Below are 12,211 nucleotides of genomic sequence, written 5' to 3' on the forward strand. Positions count from 1 at the left end.
ATGATGATCATGAAACTTTAGATCAAGTTACTACCGAACCTCGTAGATCAACCAGAGTGTGATCCACACTAGAGTGGCATGGTAATCCTGATCTGGAAGTCACGTTACTAGACCATGATGAACCTATGAACTATGAGGAAGCAATGATGAGCCCAGATTCCGACAGATGGCTTGAGGCCCTGAAATCTGAGATAGAATCCATGTATGAGAACAAAGTGTGGACTTTGGTCGACTTGCCCGATGATCGGCAAGCCATTGAGAATAAATGGATCTTCAAGAGGAAGACGGACGCTGATAGTAGTGTTACTATCTACAAAGCTCGACTTGTCGAAAAGGGTTTTTGACAAGTTCAAGGTGTTGACTACGATGAGATTTTCTCACTCGTATCGATGCTTAAAGTCTGTTCGAATCATGTTAGCAATTGCCAGATTTTATGAAATCTGACAAATGGATGTCAAAACTGAATTTCTTAATGGATTTATTAAAGAAGAGTTGTATATGATACAACCAAAAGGTTTTGTCAATCCTAAAGGTGCTACCAAAATGTGCAAGCTCCGGCGATTCATCTATTGACTGGTGCAAGCATCTCGGAGTTGATCAAATCATATAGATTTATACAGACTTGTGGTGAAGCCTGTATTTACAAGAAAGTGAGTGGGAGCACTACAGCCTTTCTGATGAGTATATGTGAATGCCATATTGTTGATCGGAAATGATGTAGAATTTTCTGGAAAGCACAAAGGAGTGTTTGAAAGGAGTTTTTCAAAGAAAGACCTCGGTGAAGCTGCTTACATATTGGGCATCAAGATCTATGGAGATAGATCAAGACGCTTGATAAGATTTTTCACTGAGTACATACCTTGACAAGATTTTGAAGTAGTTCAAAATGGAACAGTCAAAGAAGGATTTCTTGCCTGTATTGCAAGGTTTAAAGTTGAGTAAGACTCAAAACACGACCATGGCAGAAAATAGAAAGAGAATGAAAGTCATTCCCTATGCCTCAGCCATAGGTTCTATAAAGTATGCTATGCTGTGTACCAAACCTATTGTGTACCTTGCCATGAATTTGGCAAGGGGGTACGATATTGATCCAGGAGTGGATCACTAGACAACAGTCAAAATTATCCTTAGAAGACTAAGGAGATATTTCTCAGTTATGGAGGTGATAAAGAGTTCATCGTGAAGAGTTGCATCAATGCAAGATTTTACACCGATACGAATGACTTTGAGTCTCAATCTGGATACATATTGAAAGTGGGAGCAATAAGCTAGAGTAGCTCCATGCAGAGCATTGTTGGAATAGAAATTGCAAAATAAATACGGCTCTGAATGTGACAGACCCATTGACTAAGCTTCTCTCACAAGCAAAACATGATCACACCTTAGTACTCTTTGGGTGTTAATCACATAGCGATGTGAACTAGATTATTGACTCTAGTAAAACCCTTTGGGTATTAGTCACATGGCGATGTGAACTAATAACATAAAGATGTGAACTATTGGTATTAAATCACATGACGATGTGAACTAGATTATTGACTCTAATGCAAGTGGGAGACTGAAGGAAATATGCCCTAGAGGCAATAATAAAGTTGTTGTTTATATTTCCTTATATCATGATAAATGTTTATTATTCATGCTAGAATTGTATTAACCGGAAACTTGATACATGTGTTGATACATAGACAAAACAAAGTGTCCCTAGTATGCCTCTACTTGACTAGCTCATTAATCAAAGATGGTTAAGTTTCCTGACCATAGACATGTGTTGTCATATGATGAATGAGATCACATCATTAGGAGAATGATGTGATGGACAAAGGCCCATCCGTTAGCTTAGCATAATGATTGTTAAGTTTTATTGCTATTGCTTTCTTCATGACTTATACAAGTTCATCTGACTATGAGATTATGCAACTCCCGAATACTGAAGGAACACTTTTTGTGCTATCAAACGTCACAATGTAACTGGGTGATTATAAAGATGCTCTACAGGTGTCTCCGATGGTGTTTATTGAGTTGCCATAGTTCAAGATTAGGATTTGTCACTCCGTGTATCGGAGAGTATCTCTGGGCCCTCTCGGTTATGCACATCACTATAAGCCTTGAAAGCAATGTGACTAATGAGTTAGTTACGGGATGATGCATTACGGAATGAGTAAAGAGACTTGCCAATAACGAGATTGAACTAGGTATGATGATACCGACGATCGAATCTCGGGCAAGTAACATATAAATGACAAAGGGAACGCCGTATGTTTTTATGCGGTTTGACCATTAAAGATCTTCGTAGAATATGTAGGAGCCAATATGAGCATCCAGGTTCCGCTATTGTTTATTGACCGGAGATGTGTCTCGGTCATGTCTACATAGTTCTCGAACCCGTAGGGTCCGCACGCTTAATGTTCGATGAGATTTATATTATGAGTTATGTGATTTGATGACCGAAGTTTGTTAGGAGTCTCGGATGAGATCACGGACATGAAGAGGAGTCCCGAAATGGTCGAGAGGTAAAGATCGATATATTGGAAGGCTATATTCGGACATCAGAATGGTTTTGAGTGATTCGGGTATTTTTCGAAGTAACGGAGAGTTACAGGAATTCGCCGGGGGAAGTTAATGGGCCTTATTTGGCTCTAGTGGAGAGAGGGAAGAAGGGCCACGAGGTGGCGCGCGCCTCCCCCGTGCCCAAACCGAATTGGACAAGGGGTCGAGGTGCGGCCCCCCTTTCCTTCTCCCTCTCCCTCCTTTCCTTCTTTCCTACTCCGAAAAGGAAAGGGAATCCTACTAGGACTTGGGAGTCCTAGTAGGACTCCCTACACTTGGCGCGCCCCTAGGAGGGCTGGCCTCTCTCCCTCCCTCCTTTATATACGTGGGCAGGGGGCACCCCAAAGGACTCCAAGATTTGTCTTAGCCGTGTACGGTGCCCCCCTCCATAGTTGCACACCTCGGTCATATAGTCGTAGTGCTTAGGCGAAGCCGTGCGCCGTTAACTTTATCATCACCGTCGCCACGCCGTCGTGCTGACGAAACTCTCCCTCGTCCTCAACTGGATCAAGAGCTCGAGGGATGTCATCGAGCTGAACGTGTGCTGAACACGGAGGTGTTGTACGTTCGGTACTTGGATCGGTTGGATCGTGAAGACGTTTGACTACATCAACCGTGTTACTAAACGCGTTCGCTTTCGGTCTACGAGGGTACGTGGAAACACCCTCCCCTCTCGTTGCTATGCATCTCCTAAATAGATCTTGTGTGATCGTAGGAAATTTTTTGAAATGCTGCGTTCCCCAACAGTTTGCCCATGCATGGTCTTGATTTTCTGTTGTGACACTATGTATGCATGACAAACATTGTATGATTCCCTGCAAAAAAGAAAAGGAAAAGATAAACCATTGTTTGATGTACGATACAGATGTTGTGGGACTACTCGTCTAATTTCATTTTGGGAATATAAGAGACTGGATTTATATCAAAGGACTTCCAATGATATAAGAAGACACTCAAAATAAGGAAGTTACAACTTGCAACCATGCCATCCTAGTGCCCGCCGTTGTCACTTCGCTGCCGGAGTCAGCCTGACATTGTATCCCATGGTCGGGAAGTCATCATGCTAAGGTCGAGCTAGACCACGTCTCGGAGAAGAAGAAGCCATGATCGAAGCCTTGGGCCGATTGAAAATCCTAGAGACGAATAATATCCAAAATAAAACTACCGGCATGTTCGCAATGATGGACACTGCTCCGTCAGTGAAGAAGTACAAATTGCCAGAGAAGAGTGTTGCTATGCACACGACACCAATATCCATTCATAGAACTAAACTACAACAGACCACTTGATTAGGGTCGTGCAGTGATCGGCCAGAGAATAGCATCGTTGTTGCCGCAAAAAATGACTGGGGGACATCTCCCCATTGGTTGTCTAATTTTGTGCCTTTTTTCCTAGCTCAACACGTGGCTATCAAATTATAATAAAATATATTTCACATATTATGTTGTATGATTTGTGAGTGCCATGTCTAAATACCAACCCCTGGGACGATGGTGAAGGTGACATGGATTAGAATTATATTCCCAATTAAATAAAGGTTTATTTTAAAAAACATGCACTAACCATTCACAGCCACTCAAAATAGATTAAACGGATGTCAGATCTATAGCCATTAGATCTCGATCCAACCATCTACACGAATACACAAAGTGCTATATATGCCCGCCCAAACCCTAACGCAACTCAACACCCAACCCCCACGCCTCATTCTCAACCTTTTGCGGCGCACTCATCCTTTTCCTCTTCTTCCGGCGTTCCTCTCATCGTGACACTGTCACCTTTCATCTTCTCTGGCGAGTTTGTTGTTCTCTTCGTCAATAGGTGGCGAGCTCATCGTTTGCCGCTCGAGAGGCGCCTGTCCGGTGACATTATTAACCGGCATATCTAGCATACATCATGAATTGTATGCGCAACTTTTCCTGCGTGTGGAGTGCATATCTTTGTGGTGGAGTCCATTCGATTGGGCGCACCGCGGCTTGAAATTCATCAGCGGATTTCTCATCCTAGACCAATGCGGAGATAGATAGATCCGAATGATGTCAACATAAGGTAATAAATTTTAGGATGTCTATATCCTTTTGTCTCATCAACATGATTTTTACAAATATATGTGGCTTAAGACTTTGTTTAGTTGAATCGATCTAAGTATATACTTTGTTTTTAATCCAGGTTCAGTATGTTTTCTCCTGGCACTACCAAGCCCTTTCCTTTATGACCTACCGTATTGTGCCTAACTCTACAATTTAGTTGGATAGATGTTTAATGGTCTGTTGTTTCCAATTTTCTGTTTGTGATATACTCTTATCTGTTGTCCAATAGATAAGAGTGCATCTCATGAAGAGAACAAAAACTTCGAAATAGTTCCCAACATCAAACATCAATAAAACTAAATTCCAGAGTGAGGCACAAGATGTAGATCGATAAAGATGTTATTCAAATCAGCGGCTTTCCTAGCTTGCACCGATGGCGAGAAAGATGGATCTGGATGATGTCAAGATAAGGTAATAAATTTGAAGGTATCTATACAATAGTTGACACTTTTGTCTCATCAACATGATTTTTACAAATACATGTGCATCGGACTTTGTTTAGTTAAGTAGATCTAAGTACATTTTGTTTTTAATCCGGGTAGAGAATGTTTTTCCCTTGGCAATAGAAAATCCTTTATTTACTTTATGAAAGCACTAGAGAATCATCGTAAGGTAATAATTATCACGGTATGCTTGCACTAGCAAATCATTTATTTTATCGACATGTTTTTTTTTGAAAGAATATGCATGATACATAACGTTGTTTATTTTTGGATCTAAGCCTACTATGTTTGCTAGTTCAATGTTATATGTTTCTCTGGTTTTAGTTTGAGCAAGTCATTGCCCTCTTTTCAAGAACCAAGTTCGAGAGGCAAACATGTTTCTTAGGAAGAGTGCTTAGCATGTTGGATGTATGTGCAATCCTTTCATAGCTCGACTCTCTGTGGCAGACGAGGTAATAGCCCTTGTCATGAGACTAAAGGTTCGCATGCCTAAAAGCCCAGCCTGCATCTCGCATTGCCTTACCCTGTTTTGGTCTAATTTTTACTATATTTTGTGTCTCATCACATCTATCTGTTTATTTGTTTCCTAAATTTTATTTTATTTTATTTGTTACCCTAAAAATCTCTTTATTTATTGTTGGAGGATCGTATTAATTTTCTACCATCAATAATAATCCTGATTTTGCGATGAGATGCAACGAATCCAGGACAACTAGCTAGTAAATTTAGTGTCGACAACATCCATGCCATGGTTCTTATCCTTCTTTTGCTAGGACTATATAGGGATGCTGTTATTATTTGTGTGTATCTTCTATATAAAAAAAGGCCAAACAAGTTCATTGGTATATTTTCTATTACCCCGTCTAAAATTAACGTGTCTTAGATTTGTCTAGATACAGATGTATTTAATGTCTAGATACATCCGTATCTAGACAAATATAAAATAAGTAATTGGGGACGAAGGGAGTACATGACATCTTTCCTGTTTAAGTAGCTAGATGAGAAAGATAGAAGCCAATAGTTTAATAAGAAAAAACATTTTTGTAAACTATTAAAAAATCATGCCGAAAAATAGAAAGCCATGTATTTTCATTAATTCGGTGCAATGGATACAGAACACAGTACCACTATGTTGGGTATGCTACGCACCACAACAGGAGAAACAAAAAAGGAAAAACACAAGTACATATGGATCATCGAGATAGCTAGCTAGGTGGATACGAGACCGCCTTCTAGAAGCACGATGCATGTGACTAAAACGAGACAGAAAATTTCTAGAAGGTAATAAACAATGAAATTATTGCTAAATGATCGAAGATAGCGTTGGATCTCTTTGTAGATCGGAGCCATGCACGTGCATCCATGCTTGAGTCGACAGAATGGATGGACTAAATCGGACTCGGGCGGCTGGTTTCGGATTCGACCTCATCTTGTTCTCAGTTGGGGAAGCTGCCGTGTGGCCCGGGCTCCTGATGCATCATCTCCATTCCAGCGGTGAACCCCGGAGCCAGTGGCGACGTCGTCATCTCCGTTCCAGTGGCAAACACCAGCAATGGTGGCAACGCAGTCAATGTCTTCTGCTACTGTTGCATCTCCATTCCACCGACGAACCTCGACGACGTTGGCATCACCCCGACATCGTCTGCTGCTGGATAATCTCCGTTCCAGTAGAGGGCCCCGGAGGTGGTGGCATCATCATCATCATCATCATCATCTCCATCATCATATGATGCTTAATCATCTCGTACATCCCTCTGTCCGCACTGGTGCCGCCGAGCTCAAACCCATACCCGCTGGCGAGCCCCGGCAGATGTGGCATGGCCATCATCATCTGTTGTTGCTAAAAGTTCTCTTCCATCCCGCCATTCACGCTGGTGCAACCGAGCTTAAACCCACCGCCGCTGGCGATTCACCGGAGGAGATGATGACGGCGATCGCCGGCGGCGGTGAGTTTGAGCTCGGTTGCACCAGTGCGAATGGCAGGATGGAGGAGAACTTTCATCAGCAGCATATGATTACGGCAATGCCACAGCTGACGTGGCTCGCCGACGGCTATGGCGTTGAGTTCGGTGGCACCAGCGTGGACGGAGGGGTGCACATGATGATTAAGTAGCAGATGATGATGATGGCGATGCCACCACCTCAGGGTTCGTTGTTGGAATGGAGAGTATGCAATAGCAGATGATGTCAGGGATGCCAACCCCGTCGGGGTTCACCGCCGGAATGGAGATGCAACATCAGCATCAGACGCTGACTGTGTTGCCACCGCTACCAGTGCTCGCTACTGGAATGGAGATGATGACGTCGATGCCACCGGAGGGTTCACCGCCAGAATGGAGATGGCGAATCACAAGTCCGGGCCGCACGACAACTTCACCAACTAAGAAGAAAACGAGGTCGAATCCGAAACTAGTTGTCCGAGTCCGCCTGAGTCCATTCATTCTGCCAACACAAGCATGGAGGGACGTGCATGGCTCCAATCTACAGAGAGATCCAATGCCATCTTCGATCATTTATCAATAATTTCATTTAATGCCTTCAAGAAATTTTCTGTCTTGTTCTAGTCATATGCATCGTGCTTCTAGAAGGCGGTCCCGTATCCACCTAGCTAGCTATCGAGATGATGCATATGTATTTGTGTTTTTCCTGTTGCAGCGTGTATCCAACATAGTGGCTTGTACTGTGTTCTGTATCCATTGCGCCGAATTAATGAAAATACAAGCCTTTCTATTATTCTATTTTTTGGCATAACTTTTAATAGTTTACAAAAGTGTTTTTTATTGTTAAACTATTGGCTTCTATCGTTCTCATATTGCTACTTAAACATGAAAGATGCCATGTACTCCCTCCGACCCCAATTACTTGTCTCAGATTTGTCTATATACGGATGTATTTGTATCTAGACAGATCTAAGACAAGTAATTTGAGACCAGGTAATGTGTGTTGTTTCAACATGATTTTTACAAATATAATTGGCATTAGACTTTGTTTAGTTGTTTCGATCTAAGTATATTTTGTTTTTAATCCAGGTTTAGTATGCCCGACCTACCATCTCGTGCCTAACTCTGCAATTTAATTGGATTGATGTTTAATGTTGTGTTGTTTTGAAGTTTCTGCTTGTGATGCACTCTTATCTGTTGTCCAATAGATAAGAGTCCATCTCACGAATAGAAACTTCAAAATATTTCCCAACATCAATAAAACTAAATTCTAGAGTTAGGCACAAGATTATAGATCGATAGAGATGTTATTCGAATCAATGGCTTTCCTAGCTTTCACCGATGGCGAGGAAGATGGATCTGGATGACGTTAACATAAGGTAATAAATTTTAAGGTATCTCTGACACTTTTATCTCATCAACGTGATTTTTACAGATACATGTACGTCGGACTTTGTTTAGTTGAGTAGATCTAAGTATATTTTGATTTTAATCCAGGTTGAGAATGGCTTTTTTTCTTGGCACTAGCAAACCCTGTATTTCCTTTATGAAAGCACTAGCAAATCATCGCACGGTAATAATTATCATGGTATGTTTGCACTAGCAAATCATTTTTTTATCAGCATGGTTTTTTGAAATAATATGCATGATACCTAACTTTCTTTATTTTTGGACCTAAGCCTACTACGTTTGCTAGTTCAATATGAGATGGTTCTCTGGTTTTACTTTGAGCAAGTCATTACCCTCATTTTGAAAACCAAGTTCAAGTGGCAAACATGTTTTTTTAACACAGTACAGACGCAAGTGCTCATACATACACGCATACACTCACCACTATAACGCAAACACGCACACCACCCTACCCCTATGAGTGCTTTCGAGAGACTGGGCCGGCATATCATCTTGAGATTTACGACATGTTTTTAGGAAGAGTGCTTAGCATGTTGAACGTATGTGCAATCCTTTCATAGCTTGACTCCTTGTGGCAGACCGGGCATTGCCTTACCCTGTTTTATTTTATTTTATTTGTTACCCTAAAAAACTATTTATTTATTGTTGGACAATCATATTAATTTTCTACCATAAATAATAATCCTGATCTTGCAATGAGATGCAACGAATCTAGGACAACTAGCTATCGGTTAAATTCAGGGTAGCCAGTAAATTTAGTGTCAACAGCATCCATGTTATGGTTCTTATCCTTCATTTTCTCGGACTATATATGTATGTTGTTATTACTTGTGTGTGTGCACGCGTTTCCACATATGATCTTTTATAGAGATTTTCTTGTTAAGAAACAAGTATTTCTTAATGTAAGAAACAAGTATATTTATTTAGTATGATTCATCGATTGGCACAATAGACAAATGCTAAAGTATGTTTATTGGTATATTTTCCCCATGACATCTTTCCTGTTTAAGCAGCTAGATAGATGAGAAAGTTAGAAGCCAATGGTTCAACAAGGAAAAAACGTTTTTGTAAACTATTCAAAAATCATGCTGTAAAATAGAATAATAAAAAAAGGCTTGTATTTTCATTAATTCGGCGTAATGGATACAGAAGAATGCAAGCCACTATGTTGGGTTGCCGATGCACCGCAACAAGAGAAACAAAGAGGGAAAAATAGAAATACATATGCTGCATCCAGATCAAACCCACGCTGGTGAATGCTCCGTCCCTCCATTCACGCTGATGCCACCCAGCTCAAACCCAGCGCCGCCGGCGATCGCCGTCATCACGTCATCCATCCGGCCGCTGGCGCTGGTGCCACCGAGCTCAAACCAAGGATCTGGCTCACACCCCACTCCGCCTACGAACCCCGGCGTTGGCATCACCGTGACCATCTGGTCCATCCCTCCATTCAGGCTAGTGCCATCCAGCTCAAGCCCACCGAAGCCTGCGATCACCGTCATTAGCTCCTCCATCCCGCCGTCGGCGCTGGTGCCACCGAGCTCAAACCCGCCTCCGACCGCGAACCCTGGCGTTGGCATAACCGCCATCATGGCCCCGTCCCACCGAGCTCAAAGCCACCGCCGCCGGCGAGTAGCTGTGGCGGCAGGGGTGCGAGGGCTGCCTCCCGCTCCCGGTCACGGCGACCGTCCTGGAGGACCTGGTTGACGCCCGCCGCCACGGTGACCTGCGCCTCCCTCAGCGAAGCCATGCAGGCCAGCATGTCCGCGTCCCCCATGTCGCGCTGGTCTGCGACTGCGTCCAGCCACGCCGCCGCCTGGCTCCCCTCCGCGCGACCCTTCGCTATGGCCTCCCCCCAGCGCTCCTTCCGCTTCTCCACCGCGCTCTGCTCCGTGCACAGCTTGTTGTACTTCTGTTGCAGCTCTGCCAGCCGGTCCGGGACGACGGCGGCGCCCATGCCAGCCCCCGCCGCCCCGGCCTGCTCCGCGGGGCGGAGGAAGCAGTCGACGATGTCCTCGGCGGAGGGGTGGCCGAAGGAATAGGCCTTGCCGGCCGGGGAATAGACGACGGCGGCCACCTGGGCGCCGCACATGACGGCCAGTTCGTTCGCCTTGCGAAACAGCCCCTGCCGGCGCTTGGAGAAGCAGATGTCCCGTGCAGCCTTGTTCTCGATGCGCCGGATTACGATCTTCTTCCGCCCCATTGCAACCCACCCTAAAACCTTTGCGCCCTCTCTCAGAGTGTTTGATTATTTGGAGGAGGACAGCTGAGAACTTTGAGGTCTGTGATCTGCCTTGCTACAGCTCTGGGGCGTCTGTTTTATAGGCGACGAGAAGAGTTGAGATGAGGATTTGGCCGTGCCAATTCATCACGGGGGTGCATATCCGATCCTCATCTCTGCTTCACGGATGAGCTAGGAACATTGATGACATGATGAGATGGTGACAACCGATGAGTTGTCACATTTCCAAACCAGTAAAGGCTGCATGTTTGTTTCTTATTTAGGCTATATTTGTGGTAATGCGACTGTATATCTACGCTGAAACAGCCCATCGACACTACCGGAAAACGGGCATACGCCGACGGCCAAACCTATGCCTACGGCTGCCGTCGGCCTAGTTTGAGATATGCCGACAGCCTAGTCTTGGCCGTCGGCTTATATTGGCCGTCGGCTTACATGGATCTATACCGACGGCTGCCGTCGGCACAGAACGGCCGTCGACCTAGGCGCAGACATGCCGACAGCAGCCGTCGGCATAAATCAGCCGTCGGAATAACGGCGGGCCCGGCGACCCCACCCGTGACGAGCGGCTAACGCCGTCAAACCTATGCCGACGGTTGGGACGGGCGGCCGTCGGCATATCTCCGCATGCCACGTCACCGATCCGCAGCGTAGGTATGCCGACGGCAGCCGTCGGCATAGTTGCCACGTCACCGATCCGCGGCACGGCGCCCACCAGAACCCTGCCGTATCTATGCCGACGGCTTTGCCGTCGGCATAGCTATTTTTTTTACATACTTTTTTTTGCATATGTTTTAATGCTTTTTTTACATACGTTTTTTTTGCATATGTTTTTATGCTTTTTAAAAAATATGTTTTCATGCTTTTTTAAGTATTATATGAATATATATGTAGTTTGTAATTTTTTCCATAGATTATGAATATATATATATAGTTTATATTTTTTTTCGAGCACATTAATAATATGCTGTCATGTTCTTTTGAATATAGGTCCTTAAATTTTATTAAAATCAAAAACAGATATGCGACAGAAGTTGAGTGGCGGTTGCAAACGCCCGGCACCCGTCTCCGGAGTGTGGCCCCCTCACGTCCGCGGTGTGCCCCCCTCACGGACGGCACCGCCACCAGCATCGGGTCTATACGGAGGGGACGTTGCTCTCAAGTGTTTCTATGGGATGACCTACCACAACCGGATGGTGTTGTGGCATGTTCGAAGAGGCGGCACGCATCTCCGGGGCGTGGCCCCCTTAACGGACGGCGCCGCCGCCGGCACCTGGAGGGGGAAAACGGACGCATCGGGTCTACACGGAGGGGATGTAGCTGTCGGTTTGGCCCGGATGTTGCTCCCAGGTGTCCCTTTGAGCTGACCTGGCACAACCGGGTGGAAAGGTCCACTATTCAAAGCCCGTCCATGAAAAGTCAAAGGGCTAGATCTCGTGGTCAACCGCTCCAGGGTTAGGCGGGACGGGGGCCCTAAGGGGGTAGCAATGCCACCGGAGCGTCGCACTGGCCCCTTACATGCGGGGTGGTGTGGTGGCA

The 12,211-nt window shown here is 44.6% G+C and overlaps 1 protein-coding gene across 1 annotated transcript; it reads right to left on the bottom strand.

Annotated features, from left to right (window-relative positions):
- Positions 1 to 10,018: 10,018 nt before the first annotated feature.
- Positions 10,019 to 10,637, bottom strand: LOC119354391 (agamous-like MADS-box protein AGL29). The gene has a single exon (XM_037621129.1). It carries the CDS (start codon positions 10,631 to 10,633, stop codon positions 10,019 to 10,021), a length of 615 nt encoding a protein of 204 aa, XP_037477026.1. The 5' UTR covers positions 10,634 to 10,637.
- Positions 10,638 to 12,211: the final 1,574 nt, after the last annotated feature.

Source organism: Triticum dicoccoides, chromosome 1A (genome assembly GCF_002162155.2).
Source record: "Triticum dicoccoides isolate Atlit2015 ecotype Zavitan chromosome 1A, WEW_v2.0, whole genome shotgun sequence".
Taxonomy (NCBI): domain Eukaryota; kingdom Viridiplantae; phylum Streptophyta; class Magnoliopsida; order Poales; family Poaceae; genus Triticum; species Triticum dicoccoides.